General features: G+C 38.8%; 1 protein-coding gene and 1 pseudogene across 1 annotated transcript in view; one reads left to right on the plus strand and one right to left on the minus strand.

Annotated features, from left to right (window-relative positions):
• The window catches only part of LOC144357057 (crystallin J1B-like), a 38955-nt gene that overhangs the window by 1560 nt on the left and 12584 nt on the right, over positions 1 to 24811 (minus strand). Inside the window, exons 2-6 of the mRNA XM_085492407.1 lie at positions 12492 to 12668; positions 11932 to 12042; positions 10532 to 10685; positions 1654 to 1832; positions 186 to 325 (exon numbers count right to left, since the gene is read on the minus strand). Coding sequence (XP_085348533.1) covers positions 186 to 325; positions 1654 to 1832; positions 10532 to 10685; positions 11932 to 12042; positions 12492 to 12668 — 761 coding nt within the window. The remainder of the gene's footprint in view (positions 1 to 185; positions 326 to 1653; positions 1833 to 10531; positions 10686 to 11931; positions 12043 to 12491; positions 12669 to 24811) is intronic.
• On the plus strand, positions 18448 to 20468 carry LOC144357058 (uncharacterized; annotated as a pseudogene).

Below are 24811 nucleotides of genomic sequence, written 5' to 3' on the forward strand. Positions count from 1 at the left end.
CCCTCCTGCTTTAACACAAAACTAATTATAACAACCGAGCTCAGTGTACATGCTTCCACACTGATCGGGTCGCTGTAGTAGACCGTACAGCAGCACCAATCGTAGACAAAATAAATTTGGTTCGCTGTCTAACAACGTGTTGTGGAATTTATAACATGCCTTACTTATTTTCTGTTTGAACCTACCTGTGCAGCAAGGCACGCTGCAATGAACTGAATTCTACTGCAAGTATCACCACCCACATAAATATTACCACGTACAGCGGACACAAAGTCAGTGTGCTTTAATATTGCATCGACAGCCGTCTGGAAAGCCCCAGGATAAGCTGAAAGGGAAAATAATAACAATTCATATGGCTGACTTTTTAAGGATGCAAGGATTCATAACAGTTAGTAAAAGTGAAGTAATGACGAAGGTCAGCTAGCATCTTGTCAAGCAAAACATTGTATCAGTTTAAATGCATCATGTACACCAACATCATTTATCATTCTTCTTATACAGTGGTTCCCCTACCCATTATCAAAATGAACAATTTTAAACTGATAAAAGAGCATCTTCTTTATCGATTTGGGGGATCACTTGCCCATTAGCTGAAAGTGAATCTCTGAATTTATCTATTTGGTGGCCAAATGTATATTTCCAGCAAATAAGGAATAGAGATATGGTATCTAGAGTTTATACACAGGTCACCCTATGCGTCGCAAAACAGGTCACCCTACGTGTTGCAATACAGGTCACCCTACGTGTCGCAATACAGGTCACCCTACGTGTCGCAATACAGGTCACCCTACGTGTCACAACACAGGTCACCCTATTTGCTGCAACACAGGTCACCCTACGTGTCGCAATACAGGTCACCTTACGTGTTGCAATACAGGTCACCCTACGTGTTGCAATACAGGTCACCCTACGTGTTGCAATACAGGTCACCCTACGTGTTGCAATACAGGTCACCCTACGTGTCGCAATACAGGTCACCCTACGTGTCGCAATACAGGTCACCCTATTTGCTGCAACACAGGTCACCCTATGTGTCGCAATACAGGTCACCCTATTTGCTGCAACACAGGTCACCCTATTTGCTGCAACACAGGTCACCCTAAGTGTCACAATACAGGTCACCCTACGTGGCGCAATACAGGTCACCCTACATGTTGCAATACAGGTCACCCCACGTGTCGCAATACAGGTCCCCAACATGTCACAATACAGGTCACCCTATTTGCTGCAACACAGGTCACCCAATGTGTCGCAATACAGTTCACCCTATTTGCTGTAATACAGGTCACCCTAAGTGTCACAATACAGGTCACCCTACGTGGCGCAATACAGGTCACCCTACATGTCGCAATACAGGTCACCCTACGTGTTGCAATACAGGTCACCCTACGTGTTGCAATACAGGTCACCCTACGTGTTGCAATACAGGTCACCCAACCTGTCGCAATACAGGTCACCCTACGTGTTGCAATACAGGTCACCCAACCTGTCGCAATACAGGTCACCCTACATGTCGCAATACAGGTCACCCTACATGTCGCAATACAGGTCACCCAACGTGTCGCAATACAGGTCACCCAACGTGTTGCAATACAGGTCACCCAACGTGGCGCAATACAGGTCACCCTATGTACATGTCACAATGTGACTTACCACATGAGATGCCATATGAACTGCTTGCTTTGACATGCGATTCATTCTTCATTTCAGCAACACTCTTTAAATAAGTCAGTACTTTTTTGTCATTATCAGTGGGGCTTTTGCCGAGTTGTTCTGTAATCTTCTCCACAGCTTTAGAATCATTTCCATTCAATATATAGTATTCTAACAGTCTACAAATGAAACCAAACAAAACCAGATTAAATTATTAAAGCTGTTATGAATTTGAATTTTTTTGTTTTTGTAACAGTTCCAGAAACAACCATCATGGTGAGAGTAGAACATGAAGAGATATTTGGATTAAAAAAACCATGTAATTTATGAGAATACATGCAGTGAAACTGTTTCCTAACAAAACTTCAGAGACTCAGGGCTTGTACAGAGAATTATGTAAAGCAGTGGACTGTAAGCAAATCTTTGCTTTGAAGCAGAGGGAATGACTCAATGGATGGTCAGCAAACTGCTGTCAAAAATGCTGTTTTTCAAAAATGGAGAAGTGCTAAAATATTTGACGGGACACAAACATAACAGAAACTTAACTTACAGATAACTTATTTTAGAGATTGCTATACAAAAAAATACTCATTAAAACTTAGAAACATTATGTAGAAATATACAGACCCTAAATTGTGCATGTTGTAAAATAATTCAATCTGCAATCAGTTATAATATTAATAATTGCTGCACGTGACAAAGTATAATATTATATTTTTTGTTCAGTGGTTGTTTGAAAACGTGTATGAATGAAGAGTTCCCATGATGCATTTCACCTCTAAGTGATAAATGTATATCAGCATCACAAACTTCAGAAAATTAAATGATATTCTGCTGACCTTGTTTATTATATATTCTGGATATGGGTTAATAGTATTTGATTCTCTTTAGTAAATGCATTAACTTGGCAGGAAAATAATTTCTTTAACTCATGTCACAAACCAAACAAATATAACAATTTGTTACGTTTTCGGCAGCAAGTTGGAGATTTTGTTTTTCGCAAAATCAATGTGCCTACTTCCACAAATCAAACTGTGTGAATGATATAGTTGATGATTTTACCTGAAAGATTGAACTAAAATATTAGAAGGTGTAATGCACCATGGGAGTACTCAAAGGTGTAATGCACCATGGAAGTACTGGAAGGTGTATTGCACCATGGAAGTACTGGAAGGTGTATTGCACCATGGGAGTACTCAAAGGTGTATTGCACCATGGGAGTACTCAAAGGTGTAATTGCACCATGGAATACTGGAAGGTGTATTGCACCATGGGAGTACTCAAAGGTGTAATTGCACCATGGAATACTGGAAGGTGATTTGCACCATGGGAGTACTCAAAGGTGTAATTGCACCATGGAATACTTGAAGGTGTATTGCACCATGGGAGTACTCAAAGGTGTAATGCACCATGGAATACTGGAAGGTGTATTGCACCATGGGAGTACTCAAAGGTGTAATGCACCATGGAATACAGGAAGGTGTATTGCACCATGGGAGTACTCAAAGGTGTAATGCACCATGGAATACTGGAAGGTGTATTGCACCATGGGAGTACTGGAAGGTGTATTGCACCATGGGAGTACTGGAAGGTGTATTGCACCATGGGAGTACTCAAAGGTGTAATGCACCATGGAATACTGGAAGGTGTATTGCACCATGGGAGTACTCAAAGGTGTAATGCACCATGGAATACTGGAAGGTGTATTGCACCATGGGAGTACTCAAAGGTGTAATGCACCATGGAATACTGGAAGGTGTATTGCACCATGGGAGTACTCAAAGGTGTAATTGCACCATGGAATACTGGAAGGTGTATTGCACCATGGGAGTACTCAAAGGTGTAATTGCACCATGGAATACTGGAAGGTGTATTGCACCATGGGAGTACTCAAAGGTGTAATTGCACCATGGAATACTGGAAGGTGTATTGCACCATGGGAGTACTCAAAGGTGTAATTGCACCATGGAATACTGGAAGGTGTATTGCACCATGGGAGTAATCAAAGGTGTAATTGCACCATGGAATACTTGACGGTGTATTGCACCATGGGAGTACTCAAAGGTGTAATTGCACCATGGAATACTGGAAGGTGTATTGCACCATGGGAGTACTCAAAGGTGTAATGCACCATGGAATACTGGAAGGTGTATTGCACCATGGGAGTACTCAAAGGTGTAATGCACCATGGAATACTGGAAGGTGTAATGCACCATGGAATACTGGAAGGTGTATTGCACTATGGGAGTACTCAAAGGTGTAATGCACCATGGAATACTGAGTGAAATGCACCATGGGAGTACTCAAAGGTGTAATTGCACCATGGAATACTGGAAGGTGTATTGCACCATGGGAGTACTCAAAGGTGTAATGCACCATGGAATACTGGAAGGTGTATTGCACCATGGGAGTACTCAAAGGTGTAATGCACCATGGAATACTGGAAGGTGTAATGCACCATGGGAGTACTCAAAGGTGTATTGCACCATGGGAGTACTGGAAGGTGTATTGCACCATGGGAGTACTCAAAGGTGTAATGCACCATGGAATACTTGAAGGTGTATTGCACCATGGGAGTACTCAAAGGTGTAATTGCACCATGGAATACTGGAAGGTGTATTGCACCATGGGAGTACTCAAAGGTGTAATGCACCATGGAATACTGGAAGGTGTATTGCACCATGGGAGTACTGGAAGGTGTATTGCACCATGGGAGTACTGGAAGGTGTATTGCACCATGGGAGTACTCAAAGGTGTAATGCACCATGGAATACTGGAAGGTGTATTGCACCATGGGAGTACTGGAAGGTGTATTGCACCATGGGAGTACTCAAAGGTGTAATGCACCATGGAATACTGGAAGGTGTATTGCACCATGGGAGTACTGGAAGGTGTATTGCACCATGGGAGTACTGGAAGGTGTATTGCACCATGGGAGTACTCAAAGGTGTAATGCACCATGGAATACTTGAAGGTGTATTGCACCATGGGAGTACTCAAAGGTGTAATGCACCATGGAATACTGGAAGGTGTATTGCACCATGGGAGTACTCAAAGGTGTAATGCACCATGGAATACTGGAAGGTGTATTGCACCATGGGAGTACTCAAAGGTGTAATGCACCATGGAATACTGGAAGGTGTATTGCACCATGGGAGTACTGGAAGGTGTATTGCACCATGGGAGTACTCAAAGGTGTAATGCACCATGGAATACTGGAAGGTGTATTGCACCATGGGAGTACTCAAAGGTGTAATGCACCATGGAATACTGGAAGGTGTATTGCACCATGGGAGTACTCAAAGGTGTAATGCACCATGGAATACTGGAAGGTGTATTGCACCATGGGAGTACTCAAAGGTGTAATGCACCATGGAATACTGGAAGGTGTATTGCACCATGGGAGTACTCAAAGGTGTAATGCACCATGGAATACCGAGTGAAATGCACTATGGGAGTACACCAGTGAAATACACCATGGGAGTACCATGTAATCATGTAATCACCATGTAATCACAGTCACTCTATCCCCAGTCTGGAAACGGTCATTGTATTACCGGATTCGGCTGATACCCCGCCCATCCTAAACCCCGCCCATGGGCGATGTTTCAAATAGTGGGCGATGTTTTGGTCCACACATTGCCTGACTGAACCAACAAACATTTTTACAGACCCCAATTTTCCTGTCCGACATCTTGTATCGAGCGCGCTATTTCAAATACGTTAAAATAATTCACTGTGAAGTCGAAAAGCATTAAAACTTCAATAAAACCAATGCTGTATACGAATTGTTGTTGCGTATTATGACTCGTTAAAATACATTTCACTTACGTTTATTACACTCGAATAAAGTCTACGCTTGAAAAGATTGTTATTTACGAAGTTTAAAATATCCAAGCCTTCCTGGTTCGAGCCTCTTGGTTGTTATCAGTCATGTTTATATAATCTTTGTCTGTATCGCATTCCAGACAAAAAGTCGGTAAACAAGAAATGGACGAACTAAAATGTCTCCTGCGTTTCACATGCGACATGATTATTAAAAAAACACAGAGTTAAGCGGCCATGTACGTTCTATAAAGCCAACCTTGTACACATAATCTTGTACTGACGTGTTTTTTGTTCAAAAAAAGACGTTCCCTTTCAGTTAACCCCCAGATAACTCTTCGCGTTCATGGTATTTATGAGAGTTGAATGATTTTTTGAACACATGACAAGTAACTATATTGATTTGCGTCAAGCTGGATGGCCCGAATTTAAATATCAGTGCGTGAACTCTGCGTTGTTATTAGAGTTCAGTCGAAATGTACGTGAATATTGCGATCGAAGTGCGCTGTCCAGAGTTTATTATATTATAGTAAAATTTAACTTGACGCATGGTATGGTTTATATTACATGTTCACTTCATTTCGAATAAAAAAAACACCATTGGAACATCGATAAAATATTTTCTCGACTTTCTCATTTTTGATGATTTAAATGCGCCCATGTTTATGTTTGCGTAATTATTACAAATGCAACGCATTATCAAGTCGGTAATTTTGAAATATTCACAGACCCAATACCCCGGGTCAGCATCCTAACAATAGTAAAAATTAATTTGAGTTTGCGTAATTATCATGAAAGCAATACATTACAAAGTTGAACAAGTCATTGTCAATGACACGTCCCCGTTCTGTTCATATTTGACTGACATATACATTCAAAGCAGATCATGACCGAAATGCACCTGCATATGTACAACACATTGTGCTAAATCTGAACAAAATCCATCCATGCATGACTGAGATCCGGTTCTGGAATTGTGAAAATACGTGATTTTGATGCATTTTCGGCCTTAAAATGGCCATCATTCCGCTATTGTTAAGCAGATCATGAAACAAAGGCACATATCTATTTGTGACATGATGTACCATGTGTGTGTGAAGTTTGAACTTGATCAATCCAGACATGTCTTGGATACGGATCCAGAACTGAATTCTTTAACAAAATGGCCGCCAGTCAGCCATTTCGAACTTGATCCGAAAAAAAAAAGACCTGCATCAAGGTCCTATTATGTTTAATGTATGTACCAAATTTGAACAAAATCCATCCATGCATAACTGAGATACGGGTCCGGAATGGTGAAAATGTGCGATTTCAATGCATTTTCGGCCTTAAAGCGGCCGCCATTTGGCTATCGTTAATGAGATCATGAAACAAATGCACATACATATTTGTGACATGATGTACCTTGTGTGTGTGAAGTTTGAACTCGATCAATCCAAGCATGTCTCGGATACGGATCCAGAACTGAATTCTTTAAAACAAAATGGCCGCCAGTCGGCTATTTCGAACTTGATCCGAAAAAAAAAATGACGTGCATCAAGGTCCTATCATGTTTAATGTATGTACCAAATTTGAATGAAATCCGTCCATGCATAACTGAGATCCGGGTCCGGAATGGTGAAAATGTGCGATTTCAATGCATTTTCGGCCTTAAAGCGGCCGCCATTTGGCTATCGTTAATGAGATCATGAAACAAATGCACATACATATTTGTGACATGATGTACCTTGTGTGTGTGAAGTTTGAACTTGATCAATCCAGACATGTCTCGGATACGGATCCAGAACTGAATTCTTTAAAACAAATTGGCCGCCAGTCGGCTATTTCGAACTTGATCCGAAAAAAAAAATGACGTGCATCAAGGTCCTATTATGTTAAATGTATGTACCAAATTTGAATGAAATCCGTCCATGCATAACTGAGATCCGGGTCCGGAATGGTGAAAATGTGCGATTTCAATGCATTTTCGGCCTTAAAGCGGCCGCCATTTGGCTATCGTTAATGAGATCATGAAACAAATGCACATACATATTTGTGACATGATGTACCTTGTGTGTGTGAAGTTTGAACTCGATCAATCCAAGCATGTCTCAGATACGGATCCAGAACTGAATTCTTTAAAACAAAATGGCCGCCAGTCGGCCATTTCGAACCCGATCCAAAAAAAAAATGACGTGCATCAAGGTCCTATCATGTTTAATGTATGTACCAAATTTGAACAAAATCCGTCCATGCATAACTGAGATCCGGGTCCGGAATGGTGAAAATGTGCGATTTTGATGCATTTTCGGCCTTAAAATGGCCGCTATTCGGCTATCGTTAATCGGATCATGAAAAAAATGCATGTGCATATGTCCCATATAATGTGCGATGTATGAGTGAAGTTTGAACTTAATCGGTCCATGCATGTTCGAGATACAGGTGATCACGGACGCACGGACGGACGGACGCACACAGGGCAAAACATAAGTCCCCGTTTTCGGACTGCGTCCGAACGGGGACTAAATATTCAGAGCTGATACAGAGTTGCATACAAGTTGCGTAATTACAGTACCGTCGGATATAATAACAATTTTAACTAGATCGACGCGCGGACCACAAAAGAAAAATGTTGCTAAGGTAACGCGCTAGTTCAGCGCGTGACTTGGGGTCAAACTTCGGTCAACACACTTGATGCCAGCATCGCCGCGCAGCAAGTTTCGCAAAGTAGTTGAAGTTCAATTGCGTCCCAAAATGATGTCGCTGAGCGTGTATTGTGTCATGTCCATGATGCACCCCGTTTCGACTTTGACTTGCTTTTCCTTCTTAGTGCATGTTCTTGTTCACGTAAAATCACAGGGAGCCCAGGAACTATAATCAACTGTAATACGCAGTCTCTATGAGCGGGGGGGGGGGGGGGGGGGGTATCGGCTGGTATCTAGTGTAAGAAATGGACAAGGGATGAAGGCTCCAGCCAGCTCACATTTTTTAAACTCGAAAAAACAGACGAAAAAAATAAAAAATAAAATCTAAAAAAAATACCAGGTTGAAGAATATTAGTTGCTTCTTCAAATTTCGCCAAAGCCTTACCTACATTTTACCGATATCTGCAGAATAAATCAAGAAAACTACACAAATTTACTCCATTTATGAATTCCTAACGGTTTGCCCGAACGCGCGGCACAGTTGGAGGCGTGGCCTGTTCAGCATTTGTCAACAACCAATCACAAGACTGGTTACGAACCAGTTGAGCAAGGCTAACCGAGTCGTGACCTCTCACCAATGTACGTACTTTGCATGATTATATTTGGTCAACGCAAAACATTATTTTTTCTAGACCATTTTTATCAACGCAGGGTTATTTTTCCAGACAAGATAGGCCTCGTAATATCTGCCAAAAGATCGCCCGGGCGATCTTTTAGTCCACATTTTTCTAAAAAAAAATTGAATCCTCCATAAGATCGCCCAGGGTGGGGTATCAGTCGAATCCGGTAGGTGTGAATTGGCCTCATTCCCTTGCAAATGCGCATTTCGGGGTATGGTCACATGATCAGTACATAGCAAGACACTATTTTTGACATCATTGCTATGTGTTTTTTACAACTTAGTTGTTTATTCCAGAATTCAAGCTTTTTTACATAATATTTGTAATCAGGATATCTGTATAAGGTCATATTTTACCCAGTGAGTAGTTCATTAATTCATCTATTTCACCAGCAGTGACAATATTTTCACAACAAATTTTCATACCTTCACCCCAAAAATTGGGGTTTGATTTTAAGATGATTTAAATGAACTCTTATTTTATTTACCCTACGTCTAGGCGCAAAACCAATATTTGTCTTCGATTTTGACATTTTATGGTCGAAACATATTTAAAATTTAAGGGCTGATTTGTTATTTGTCACACCGCATTTTATTAATGTTAAACTGGGCAATTTTTCCGGATGCTTTTTTGATCATAAATGCAAATGGCAACATTTATTAAATGACAAGGTATGCTATTCAACTTTATTGAAATGACAAGGTATGCTATTCAACTTTATTGAAATTTATTTACAAAAATTGAAGCATTGTTTTATACTTTTGCATTGAATAAAATCAATAGTTCTTGTATAGTTGACTTGAACTGTTATGAACCCCCAAGAATCAGAAATATAACAGGTTTTTTAATCGACCACGTTAACATAAACAATGCCATTTTGACAAGATTTGTTTAGCGATGTTAGTATGTTGATACACAAACTTTTTTTCCAATTAAAACTAAAAGATGAACATAATTTCCCATATTAATCTTTACATGGCAGGAACTGGATGTTTATGAGTTGGTAGGCTGGTATTGATGCGTATCAGAGTTCAAAAACCCCAAATTTCATAGTGCTAATTTTGTTTACGTTGTAGTTGCCCGAATTTGAAGTCAAAGTGAAGTCATACAATGAGGTATTCATTTGTATGACGGTAAATTTGCCAATTTTAATGCATATTCTGACGGTATTGTAATCTGACCGACTTCCTGAATCCCTTGGCCAGGGTGTGAACGGTTTGTTTACCCGCAACGCGGTTCGAGATAAAAGAACGCTAGTCGTTTCCAGACCGGGGATAGAGGGACTGTGGTGTAATGCACCATGGAGTACTAAGTGAAATGACCATGGGAGTAAAAGGTGAAATGTTCCATAGAAGTACTAGAAGGTGAATTGCACCATGGGAGTACTAGAAGGTCAATTGCCCCATGGGAGTATTCAAAGGTGTTAAGCACAATGGAATACTAAGTGAAATGCACCATGGGAGTAGAAGGAGAAATGTACCACAGAAGTACGAGAAGGTGAAATGCATCATGGGAGTAGAAGGTGAAATGCATCATGGGAGTATGTGAAATGCATCATGGGAGTAGAAGGAGAAATGTACCACAGAAGTACGAGAAGGTGAAATGCATCATGGGAGTAGAAGGTGAAATGCATCATGGGAGTATGTGAAATGCATCATGGGAGTAGATGGTGAAATGCACCATGGGAGTACTATCTTCAAAATGGCTTCCACTAAGTTAACGTTATCCTATCATCATATCCCAGCATACCTTGCACACACTAATCCAATGGTTATAGCTTCTTCATTGAGTGATGTAACCTCAATAATCTTTCTGACATTTTCCAGCATCTCTGGTTTACCTGCATACTTGGCAACCACAGGGATAGCAACACTACAGGTATGCATGTCAGAGATATCACTTCCTTCAAAAAAACAACACAAGAATATTGTACAGCTTAACAGACATAAAACTGAAGAATATTTTTTTTTCAAAATGCACAAGAAAATCTGCCTGTATAATTTTCTCCAGAGAAAATTAAAATAAAAAATCTGGTTGGCATGAGCAATAACTAAAACCCTGGTAAAAAATATAATTGCGTAATAGTTTATCACAAAATAAGCCTGAATATTCATTTGAGCCTACAACACCAATCAAACTGTAATTTTCAGCAAAAATGAAGGTGACTATGATAATAATAAATTGGACAATGTATTACTGGTAATATGACTTACCATAACTCTGTATTCTATTTATTTTTAAGATTGTTCTAATGGGCAACCAGTCTCCATATTATACAAAAGTATTTTACTGCAAATTTCAATCTCATGCTAAAATTTTTAACTGAATCATGATGAGTCATTAACCTTTTCACCACCAGACTTTCCCACACAAATTGTTCTGCACTTTTTTATATATTCTTCAATATGTCTGAAAATCAACACTAATTTTGGAGCAAAAAGACAAAGTTTGAGTCAATTTTCAGTTTTTACTCACAAAATGTTGCTATTTTTGTTCAATCTTCTGGTGGAAAGTGCTGGCTATAAACAGGACTATTTTGTAAAGTTGTGATGAAAAGAGGGTAACTGGTGGTGAAAAGGTTCAAGTCAAGAAAAAACAACATTAAATGAGACATTTCATGACCGATTATAATACAGCAGTTTTTGCAAATGAGTTTCAAATTTACGAGTCTTTATTTTGTAATTATATACAATACAAAGAATTCATACGATAGGGGTAAGCAACTTTTTAAGCCATGTGATGAAGATCTCACGAAAAGCAAACTACTGGTTATATTCCGTGTTTGTAAATCAAACACATCGAACACAGGGGTGCTTGAAAATATATGATTGATAAGTAGAAATGATTATGAAAAACGCAAAATGTATCTCGCTGTGCAAATAAGCTAGGATATTAACAAAAACAATTGAATACATGTATAAACACAAATCAGTTCTTTCATAGAATCACTACATTGCATTAAGATTTCTAGAAATATGAGTTTATTTAAATTTCGATGTAATGGTCATTCGGCGAAATGTACTTTCCACAAAATCATTCTTGACGAAATGTTGAACACCAAATTCAAAGCTGATATGGTAAGTATGCATACCTGTCACTGGGTCCTTCTTTTCATATTTTTCCAGAAATGTTTTAATACAACTATTAATTAGTCCATGGTCCTGCAACTGGATAGGCTTTAGATTGTCTGGCTTTCTCAGCTTCTGTACCCGCTCCATAGTACTTATATAATCGTTCACCATAATCACCAACATCAACACCTAGACATCAATTAGTAAGTGGTCGTGTAAATAGAGCGAGGGGTTCAAAATAACCTGATTTATCATGTGACCATAGAAGGTTATAGTAACATCACAACATTCAAAATGAAATTGAAAAGTATATATCATCGCCGTCATACTTCCATTATTTTAGTTTCATGAAATCAGGACACTAAAAATGAAAAATAAACTTGGGATCACCTGACAATATTATGAGATACAAGAGTCCAAAATTTCATAGGAAATGGTAAAAATTATGAAACTATTCATTCATACAGTACCTCAATATGGAACATGTTGATAAAATTTATCATTTTATGCATGTTTGAATTTTTAAACTACAGTTAATGTACATGTAATAACGTACATAATATGTGCATACAGATACATCAAATTGAATGAATGAATTATTATATTACAGTTGTGATCCCCAAAATATCGCGTCTTACCATTTTTCTCGGCGAGTGATTCCAATACAATAAATGAGTGGTCACCATAGCAACTGAGTTTACCAGTATCTTGAGTATAAAATGGACACAATGACTCTGGTCTGAATTCAGGATTTGTTGGGCCTTTCAAAGCTTCTTCAAGTTTTGTTGCATTGTAAATCCAATGCAATGGCTGAGCTAAAATGTGAATATATAAACTTAAAATAAATTTTCACATTGATAGTTTATTATATGTGCAATTAGTGAGAAATACAAACATTACGAGTTTAATTAACCCAATTTGATTGGTCAGAAACTCTAATACTGTTATTTTTACTTGAAGTTGTATTTTTAGTGAAGGTGTGGTACAGTGAAAATAAAATCCTGTGAAAATACCTTCTTCCTATATTTAAAACTTTAAAGCAGCTACAATGTAATTTTCAGTGGCAATTTATCAATTCACTTATACAGCTAAAGAAAAACAGCTAACGTAATCATAATTTGACTATGCACAGTCTGAGATTTTTTTCCTACACACCTCTAATGAGAATGATGTGCATAAATCATTTCCTTTTTTTTTTTCTTTGCCGTGTAATACTTTCGATTACCAAAGTCACAGTAATAAATGACTTTTTCGGAACAGATTTTAGAACAGGTTGTAGCATACATGTAGTTGATAAATGCACACACATAGTGAGTATGAATTAACAGTCAATACAGTGGCCCCTTAAGTGGCAGGTGTCAGGATCCAAGCAACAACTGTAACTTAGGCAGAGGATTTCTCCGAACCCGCCTATTCACATAGTTCATACCCACCATAGACTCCAGTCAGTCAAGATGACCATTTTGAATTGTAGGCATTAATCAGCGATTCTGCAAATGACGGAGAGATAGAATCTAGGTCAGGGGAAGCCCCATGACCCCAAGATTCTTTTCCATTACGTCACGAACCACGTGACCGAGCCCATATGGTGGCGCCATTAGGGCTGGATACTCACTCTGGTTCTTTTCTCTCCGCATCGAAGACTTAGACCAACGCTATGGAAAAAGTGGGGTGGTTGGGAGGGACCCTGAGTCTATGGTGGGTATGAACTATGTGAATAGGCAGGTTCGGAGAACCCTCTGCCTAAATTCACTACGATCAATTACCCACCATAGACTCCGGTCAGTCAAAATGACTATTTTGAACTCTAGGCAGAGTCAGACGCCGATAGGTGGCAGGATTTCTGAGCAAACAGAAAAATTATGAAAGTCTTCCCAGTCCGAGATGAAACACTGTACAATAATCACTCAACACCTTAGTTAAGACCCAAAAAAGGGTGGTGTTCTCCTTTGTCAGTACTGTCCCCGGAGCAAGAAGCCAAATGGTTGCTGCGGTGACAGTGTTCGGTGTGCCCAAGTAAGCTAGACCCCAACCCAATTCATGGGATAGTATGCTTTCGAAGTAAAGACCGAAACAGTTCTGCATGAGGGCATAGGCCGCAAAGCGGAACCTGGGAGCTTCCAGGGAGCGCTGATGGTAAAGAAATCTGTCTGCAAAAATGCTGAGACTGATTTATTGCCTATGTGCAGGGACCCTTGTTGTCGTTCGGGCTCGGTCAGCAAACCAAGTCTGACCCGCTACGACGGGAGCCAACCTAAAGAGACTCTCCTCAATCGATTAGGTGTCTCTTAGGTAGTGGTTGATAAAGACGTTCTGCGTTCTCCAGAAGCCTGCCCTAAGTATGTGCTCGAGGGGGGCACCTGACGCTAGCACTAGCGAGTTAGCAATCACACAGACCTCATGCGCTCATACTTGGTGTCTATGCGAGCTCTATGTAAAGGAAGTTAAAGTATTATAGACCTCTAATACAGTAGCAGTAATCCACCTGGTGAAGGAAGGTGGGGAGGCCGGCCTATCCTGCCTGCCTGGGCTGAAACACAAAGACATGTGACTGGCACCCCGTCCCGAATCCTTAGTAGGGTTTTGGTAGCAGCTCCGTGCTCGAACCGGACAGAGAAACAATTCCTCCTGACCTTCCGGGCAGACAAAATTGACAGCCCGGAGATGATGATCTTGGCGAGAAACCTTATTCCTGTTTTTAGCACAACATGATTGTCCATAACGGTGGTACATCGTTTGAGAAGGACAATGCCCCCAGCTCTGGTCAACGCTGAGGCGAGGGCCAGTAGGAAGACTATTTTCCACCTCAAAAGCTTGAGTGGTGCTGATCGCAGAGGCTCAAAGGGCGGTCTGCTTAGAGTGGTTGGGCGGTTCCCTCGTACAGGGTCTCGGCGTCTGGAAAGCAGTAAATAGTTTCCTAATAATAGGACAATCGGCTAGTCTTGTTCCCAAAGTGTTCTCAATGGTAGGGGACAAGGCCGACCTGTAGCCAATGATCGCTGCGCAGGACAAACCCACTTCGTCAAACAGGTGGACGAAGGAGTCTGCTACCTGGCCAATAGAGGGATGATATGGATCAAATCTCCTTTCCACTACACCAATCAGTGTATGCTCGCAACCTAGAAACGTAGGCAGCGTGGGTTGAATCCCTGTTCGCCCTGGCCAGGACGTTGGCAGCCCGCTCAGATAAACCTTTCGAATGTGCGGGTCTACTGAGAGCTTCTATGCGTTTAAGTGATACCCGCTGGGCTCGTTGGTCGTGCTCCGTCCGGTTGGGACAGCAGGCCCAGTAAGTCCGGAAGCACTACTGGTGTTTCGACTAACATTTCCAACAGAAGTGGAAACTAGGTCTTGGTTGGCCAATTAGGTGCGACCAATGACAATATGCAGGTGTGCACCTGTCAAAGTTTTCTCCGGTGCCCGGTGAACTAGCAAGAAGGGAGGAAAGGCGTATACAACTAAGTGGGTCCACGGGGTTAGCAAAGCGCCCAGGCTCCTGAAGTCGGCAGGAGTGTTATGTACGTCGGGAGCTTGGCGTTCCGGGGTGTGGCAAACTGGTCTATCTTTGGACTGTCCCACAACAAAAACAGTCTGGAGGCTACCCATTGGGGTATTAGCCACTCCCTATTCTGGAGACGGAGCCGCCCTGAAAGGGCATCTGAAAGACTGTTACTCACCCCTGGAAGGTGGTGTGCGGTTAGCTCCACATTGGATTCCAGGCACCAAAGGAGAATTTGCTTCGCTAGGACTGACAACGATAGGGAACACGTCCCCCCTCCTTCTTGAAGGAGACCACCGCTGCGTTGCCTGTGCGGAACAGGACTCTGTGGTCTCGAACTACAGAAAGAAAGTGTGGTAGAAGGTAGAAAGTGTGGTAGTGCTAAGTGCACTGCTTTTAGTTCAAGCCGGTTGATATGGTGGTCTCGAAACTAATGCAGGGGCCAAAAACTCACAGGGTTGCTGCGTCCGCTGTAGCCCCCTCTTGCAACAACCACTCCCATACACCGCCCTAGGCCCCGAATTGGCGGGCCCATAACTCCGACCAGGCCGCAAACATCCGCCTGAACTTTCCCACCGGGACTTCCCGCCACTTAGAACACGAACATATGGAGGCTTATTGTAATCAAAGAAACGTAACAAAACGAAACGGGATAACACACATAATGAAAATTAAACTGTATTCAGTGAAAATGGGTTTTATACGCACAATATTTACAAAATTTTGCTAAAAATAATATTTAAGCAATAAACCACCACTGGAGACAAAACATGACCAGTATTTTTATTTATTTATTTGTAATTAGGAGCTGCAATAAAATTATTGGAAAAAGCACATAATTAAAATTTTTAGAAAATTTTTGCACTTAAAGTAAATACAGGAAATAAATCCAACCTACATAATCTCTTCATGACATCAATAAGAAACCTTTTCACAATTCCATGAGTATATTTACCTTACAGTCATGTATTTAACACCCTAAAACATTTGCCGAAAAGAACAGGATTTTATTTAGTAAACGGTTCGTTTCGCTAATTACAGATAATCAGAAATCTGCAATCACACGGCGAAACAAGGGTCTTGCACGTACAATAATCACAACTATGGGACGAAACCTGACCAGTATTTGTACTTTTCACTCGTGTATAAAACTTCATAAAACAATTGTCTATAATTAGGGAAACGAACCATTCACTAATTAAAATCCTTTTATTTTCGGCAAATGTTTTATCTAGTTATATAAACTACTGAAAGGTAAATATACTGGTAAAGTGTCGTCTGACAGTTGTGAATATTGTACATGTATGTGTCAGACCCTTGTTTCGCTGATTACAGATTTTCGATTATCTGTAATTAGCGAAAGAGCCATATGCGTATTAAATATTATTTTCAGCGAATATTTTGTAAATATTGTGCATATAAAACTCGTTTTCACTGATTACAGTTTAATTTTCATTATGTGTGTTATCCCGTTTCGTTTCGTCGATTACAATAAACAGCATACAGAAAGTCACCCCCCCCCCCCGAATCATCCACACTTCCGAAACTCTTTTCGTGCCTTGGCCTCATTCGCATTCAGCTCCTGCTTTTTTCTGGGTTTTATGCCCTGTATTCATGCCAAAGTCACTCGGAGCTGACCATAATATTGCGTAATGGTATCTGATGGAATAAGAATCCTGGCAAAGTTGTGTGCACTGTGTATTAAACTATCAAATAAATGATCATATTCACAATCATGTCAATAGTTCTCACATTTCTTCATCAAACCACGAATGACACCAACAGGAGTTGCATACACAGTAACTTGTTTGAGTTGATCACACTCCACTTCAGTGCAAAAAACAGCAGAGAATCCTCGCAATAGGGGGTAGGATGTTCTCAATATACGTTTGAAATAGGGGGTGTTTTTTTTTTCAATATGTCTGCTTTAGGGGGTACTAAATTTACATTGCGTCCGCAATAGGAGGTATGGTTTGTCAATGTGCTGCCAGCCCTATGGCTCATACCACTAATTGAATTTCCATAGACGACAATGTTAACATATGACGAGATTGCTATATGAAAATGACGAAGAAAGTTGAAAATATGGCTCAAAAATGGGAAATCAACATGCCAGTAATCAACCATATGAAAAAAACTAACATGTTGGCCAGCTCAAACTCTTGCAAATCTCAGGTAAACAAGACACATCTACTGTATTTGGATTGCACCAAGAGAAATCACTGGAAAAACACTAAGATTAGAACATCCGAATACACACAGAATAAACCCACAGGTACACAGCCGCTAAGTAGTAAACAAAAGACCACAAGTTGGTCTCACCTCTGACCCAGGTGATTACGCCCTCAAACAGGGAGCACCTGAGAAAAAAAATATTTAAAAAATTTCATTGGTTCTTGCTAGGCATTTAAATTGAGCAGCCATACACCGTTTTCATAAAGAGGGTGCAAATCCAGTCACGTGCTATTTTGCGATCGAAATCGAGGCTAGTGAGTATAGCAACCAGGGTTGCCTGGGATTTTCTAAATGTAAACATTGACAGCTTCATGACAGACTCCTTGAGGTTTTAATGGTAAGAAATTGATTTCTTTCGTTTTGCTTATGTATTTATTTTTTTGTTTCATTTGTTTTACCGAGTGTGTGTGTGCAATTACAACTTATTACCAGGCAATAGTCATTGTTTCCGTGGAGTGACGAAGCGGGAAATCAGCTGTATGCTGTAAATGTCAGACATAACTGTGTAGTCATGGACGTACGTCCATGGTGTAATCAGGTGTAGTCAGGGAGCTGTAATCTACGGAATTTAATTGTATAAATTGCTTGATAAATTGGTTGTTTCTTGTTTTATGACACCGCCTCTATAATTTGTAATATTGACGCCCGACGGCGCAAGTTGGCAAAATTATACGCGATGAACGTTCACGTGTGATGTATGGACGTGATCGGTACTGACGGAAATATTTTTTTCAAAAATGTGTAAATGAAGACACTATAGTTAATTTTTCAGAGCTTCCATTCAAAATTCAGAAAAGGTTGTGTATAAATTTTATTTTATGCTTGTAGATCCAGTTAAAAATATGGACTCGGACCTGTCAGAAAATGATATTCCAGGTGCGTCATTGAATGGTAGAAACCCTGCAAGGCTTTGCAATGATGAATTGAGGTTTTGGTTGCTGTGTTGTGGGGACCGACCAAAACAGAATATGACAAAAGCAGAGCTTATTGCTCGGTAAGTTCTGGAATTTTTTATAATTTGTAGGATGTGGTGTTATTACCTGCATTGTTTTTGCTAAATAGTCGTATTACACACATCTGTACTAATATTTCATTATCTATTAAATATAATATATCCAGTAAGCCATAAGTTGTCTTTAGGACAAAATGCATTTTTAAAATTTAATGTCTTCCTTACATCTCAGGTCCAAGAAACAAAGCATTAAACAATTAAACTGTTTGATTTTTTTAACAGGGTAAATCACTTCATTGTAAATAAATTGGACAAAAAGATTGTGGATCCAGACCCAAATAATGTTTACACTAAGCAGAAAATTGGACAAACTGAATATCTATCTACGTCAACCTCAACCTCTGCCGCAGTTTCTTACCCTCAGTCTGGATGGGGTACATCCCTTGAAAACCTACCCCTCTTCTCTCGTGCACGGATGGATGTAAAAGTTGCCACTGGGGGCAAGACCTTGCATAAAGAAAAAAAAAAGACCAAGCAGAACCAACAGCTTTTCAGCGTGGGAACGTTTTTAATCAAGAAAAATATTTATTTGATATTGTAACAATTATTTCTGGACTACATTTTTTGTTTAAAGCTAAGTGTAGTCCAAGTTATAGTAAATCCAAGGAGCCACATCAATTATTTCTTTGTTTACATTTAATTACAGGGGAAGTGATACATGGTAAATGTACATGTGTAGCTGGTAAATCAGGTCATTGTAATCATTTAATTGGTCTTATGTTTCGTATATGTGAATTTTCTTTGTATAATTTAAAGAACACCACTGATGATTCAAATAATTATTCTTATGATTTACCAATAACATCTAAGCTGCAAAGATGGAACAGACGAAGAACTGATGGTATTGATCCTCAGCCATCTATGGCGGTATATGTGAAAAAGTTAAAGGTTGGTAGTAACTGTAGTGATAATTCAGTCCATTGTACATTATACAAAGCAGTAAAGGGTGATATCATAAATGTCAACAATGAGATTACACTTAAATCTAAATATACAGAGAGGAATCCAAAAACTGGTGGTGCTACTTTGATCACACCTTTAAGTGATAATACTGATATGTGTGATACTAGAGATGGTGAAATGCCACGAGGCTCAGTTTTAAGTTATCAACTTGCTTTTACTGAGTCAAATTTTTCTGTAGACATATCAGTTGATACTCTTCCAAGGATTCCTGTTTACATGTTCACTCCTTTAAATTTTCCAAAATTCCCTTTATCAAATATTTCAATGAACTCTTCTAATGACCCCTTTATTTCCAATGAATTAAAACAATTGCTCTTATCACTTGAAGTTGATCAGCCAACTGCCTCAAACATAGAGGCTAATACACGACAACAAGCAGATTGCAGTGAGTGGTGGGAGCACCGCAAAGCAAGGTTAACTGCATCTACATTTTATGATATTTGTAATCGTCAATGTAATTTTGATACATTAGTACAGAGATTGTATAAATCAACTTCTTTCAAGTCTACATATACAGAACATGGACACAAATTTGAAAATAGAGCTCTACAAAGTTATATTAAGCATATGCATGGTCTCAATTATGATATATCAGTTTTTAAGTGTGGATTAGTTGTGAGCCAGGTATTGGGCTTCCTTGCTGCCACCCCTGATGGAAAGGTCATTGACAAAGGTGTACAGCCTGCATTTGGAATTTGTGAGGTCAAATGTCCAGAAACAAAGAAAAACATTACTCCTTTGGATGCATGTCTAGATCCAAAGTTCTGTTGTGAGAATATTGGTAATAAACCAAAACTAAAATGGTCACATAGGTATTTTTACCAAGTTCAGGGTCAAATGGCCATAACTGGTGCCAAATGGTGTGATTTTATTGTATACACACACAAGGGACTCAGTATTGAATGAATTAGATTTGAACCCTTATTTTGGCATGACATGATGTGCAAACTATTATTATTTTTCAATAATTACTATGGCCCTTGTGTAATTAATGATAACAAAATACATCCTTCCAGTGACTGAAACAACTGCTGCATGGCAAATATGTTCAATTCACCCACCAAAAAATGGTTTACAAACCCAGTTGCTAAATTAGTATTGCTTGTTTATTAAATGGATATAGCTGCTTGGTATTTGAGCATTAGAAAGTCAGAGGTTGATTTAAATTGATAAATTTATTTAATTGTAAATTATTCCAAAAGATTATTTTCTGATAGTCATGCCAAGCCATATTTAATTCAAGTGTAAAATTTAAAAATTTTCTACAACATGTTTTGTATTTTGTTACAATATTATCTAAAGCAATTTTATTACAAATACTTTATATAAATAAAAACAAATGTATAGTATCATGCACTGCCATAAACTATGTGTAATATGTACATTCAATTTTCATATACTATGTAAGAATATTTAATAACTTATTAATAAAAGTATTGTACATGACAAGTTAAACGGCTGTGTATTTTTATTCTATTTACATTACATGTATATTCAAAACATTTTTTAAATTTAATTTATTGCACTATGAAAATGTAGTCATGACTGTACAGTAACTGGTTGTACCCAAAAAGAAAATAATGTGCACCACTTTGCAAAACTATGGCATGTAACATTTAACACAATATACTGACATATAATAATAATTAAACTTATTTCTATGCACTAATAATAGGGTCATGGAAATTGCACAATAATGCACATTCTGTCCATATTTGGTTCACACTATCAAACATACACAATGGAAACAATCTATCCCAAATATGAATTTTTTTAACTTTATTTATGGCCCTTTCTACATGAATTCTCTCTGATGCAATTTCTTGAGTTTCAGTGACCTCATCTGCCTCTAGTTGCCCCCTCTTTTCTAGAAATGGTGGGATATTGAGTGAGACCCCCTTCTCAGCAAGTAAATCAGATATTGTAAACCCCTTATCTGCCATCACAGAGTCACCAACATCAAATAGCATGTTCAGTATGCCACTACGTTTAACTATTTCTCTATCACTAATAGAACCAGTGTACAACTGACTGACAAAGGTTGTACTACCACTTGGGGCTATGCCAATCAATGCCTTCATGGTAACATGGTTTTTATAATGAGAAAATAGTTCAGATTGTAAAATAAGTGATGAAGGCACTTCACACCTTATCTCAGTACAATCTAATATTACTCTGCATGAGGGATATTTCTCCCTCATTGACAATGGCATGATATCTGTTATTACTTGCTGGGTAGGCCAGATATCCAAACTACCTAATTTCAGATTCATATAATTTATCCAAGTAATAACTATGCGACTCACTGTTGATACTGAAATATTATATAGAAATGAAAGATGATATTCGGGGAACCCTTGTCTAAGTCGACACATAACAAGAAAGAATTCATCAAGAGGCTCCAATTTCCTTGGTCTTCCCAACTTATTATTGTTGTTGTTGTCATTGTGACCACATAAATCATATTGCAATCCACACGTTTGATTACTACGCTTCCAATAAATAATATTTTCTGCATTCTCTCCTGTATCTAAAAATTCAAATAAATTTAAAAATAAAGAAGTACATGGAAACCCAGTATAAAATTGTTGTGGTGGATAAGTTTATATCGCAAAACTAGAGGTTGGGGTGTTCTTTTCGTCACATAAAACGAACTGATTAAACATGCGGAATTGTTATTGAAACGGACATCGATTGCGTTGTGTTTTCTTGAGTTGAACAGACGCGAGGTACAATTCAAACTTGTTTATTTGTACTCAACATGAACATCAATACGTTGTACAGCAAATACTTCTTGGTATAAAATATAGATCGTTAAATAATAGCTCCATGAGGAGTTGACATCGTAGAGAGCATAGAAAGGAGGGTGTTCATAACGAGCATCAAGTTGCGAAGCTACCATAGAAGGAATTACAGCGACGGCCTGAATCGGACTTCTCACAACAGCGCTTTGCCTGGTTAATGTAATTGTCAACGTTAGAGCGGCATTTGTCTCGGTGACAGCTAATCGGAGAAGTGCCAAACACGTGTTTGTACTCTAGAATATATCATGCCAAAACGTTCCGAAAATAAAACAACGCTAATGATTGGCGCATACAAACTAAACATAACGCTGTCATTCCATATTAGGAGTGACACGCGACTAACACGAGGCAGAACTTTGGTGGGAATTTTGGGCGGTAAACAGACAAATACCGCGAGAACGCAATGGGAAACAATGTAGCGAACGTTTGGATATAGCGTCACGGTTGCTACAGAAACCGATCTAGTCTCTCAGGACGCAACTCGTGGTTATCAAAACAATGTCTGAAATTACAAACTAGCTTGGAGAACATCATACAGAAAGTAAAATTTGTTCATGTTAGATAACTGCGCGCGACAATTGTATACTTTCATCTGAATTTAAAAATCTTCTTACACTAAACTCATTCTGTGTGCATTTGTTTTCTAAAGTTTCTAATTGACTATTTAAACTTATAATTTCATTTTTAAGTATTTGATTTATATTCATAACGTTCTCTTTTGATTTCTTAAGCTCCTTGACTTCATTTTCCAGTGATTTTATTGTTGTACTATTTTTATTTATAACTTCTTCAAGTTGTCTTATTTTGTCAAGTTGTTCTTTTTCTTCAACACATTTTTCAATATTTTCGCCAGCTTCAGTGGTTGTTGTGATAACTGCGAGGTCGTTTTGACTACAAATGCGTTTTCGTACTTCATCCTTTGGATTTCTTCTACTAGGTGTCTTTGATTCTGACCACTTAAAACATGATGGTACTGCATTATTTAGTAAAAATCTCCCCTTTGCCAGAGTGTACTTAAAATCTTTTTCTGTGAAATGCTCCTTGGCATATTTTTGTTGACCTGTTCAGTTTAAAGTTTTTGCCGGGATCTCTTTTTATAGCATGGATCCATTGCTTCAAAATGTTTTTATTTTTAGGGAAACTAAAAAATGAAACGTTATGTCCGTCAACCAAACGGTACCCTTTACCCTAGCAGAACGGTACACAGCAAACTGTGGGCATGGTCTACCCAAATATGCACTGCAATATAAATAAAAAATGTTGTAGTTAAATATAGAAATAATCAACAGCACACTAGTAACTCCATGTATATTGTGTTATAAAGGGACTTCCGGGTAAGCGTACAAGAACGATGTGGGGCCGGCGATATCACGTTGTTATATATAAATCAAGCCATGGAATCATTTTTTTTTATTCGTAATGGGCTGCTGGGATTAAACTAAATGGATAGTTGTAACACGGACCTAAGGTCTGTGTAAAAAATTAACCATGGAAGGTACTAACGTTAGTAACTAAGTTAACTCCTTGGGAGTCGTGGGAAATGACCGGTTTTATGGTATTTTAACAACGAAAACCATTGGACACAGAAAAACAAAGGCATTAATAGTAAAACAATAATAATCTTACCCATTTTTGTGACAACTATCAGCAAAATACAGCGGCTTCCAAAAAAAATCCGAAAAGAGACGTCCATGTACTTCAACTATAAAACTTTTAAAGTACTCGCGGTGGCAATGTTTACATATTGGCAACCCTGGTTGCTATAGACAGGCCATTTGCTAGAAAAATTAGGCCTTTTTTCCTGTCAAAGTTTTCTCTTCGGATTTTATGCCAGGAAGCGTGTTAGAATATATTAAAACTTGGGGCATGTTGAAAATTGTCCAAAAATTCAAGATGGCGGACCTGTTTCAAAATGGCGGACTTTTTAATATATTTTCGCGATACTGTGGAGATAATATCACTATAATTATACTATTTTTTTTCTACCAAAGTTTTCTCTTCGGATTTTATGCCAGGAAGCGTGTTAGAATATATTAAAACTTGGGGCATGTTGAAAATTGTCCAAAAATTCAAGATGGCGGACCTGTTTCAAAATGGCGGACTTTTTAATATATTTTCGCGATACTGTGGAGATAATATCACTATAATTATACTATTTTTTTTCTACCAAAGTTTTCTCTTCGGATTTTATGCCAGGAAGCGTGTTAGAATATATTAAAACTTGGGGCATGTTGAAAATTGTCCAAAAATTCAAGATGGCGGACCTGTTTCAAAATGGCGGACTTTTTAATATATTTTCGCGATACTGTGGAGATAATATCACTATAATTATACTATTTTTTTTCTACCAAAGTTTTCTCTTCGGATTTTATGCCAGGAAGCGTGTTAGAATATATTAAAACTTGGGGCATGTTGAAAATTGTCCAAAAATTCAAGATGGCGGAC

The sequence above is a fragment of the Saccoglossus kowalevskii genome, chromosome 17, assembly GCF_978046115.1.
Source record: "Saccoglossus kowalevskii chromosome 17, keSacKowa6.1, whole genome shotgun sequence".
NCBI lineage: Eukaryota > Metazoa > Hemichordata > Enteropneusta > Harrimaniidae > Saccoglossus > Saccoglossus kowalevskii.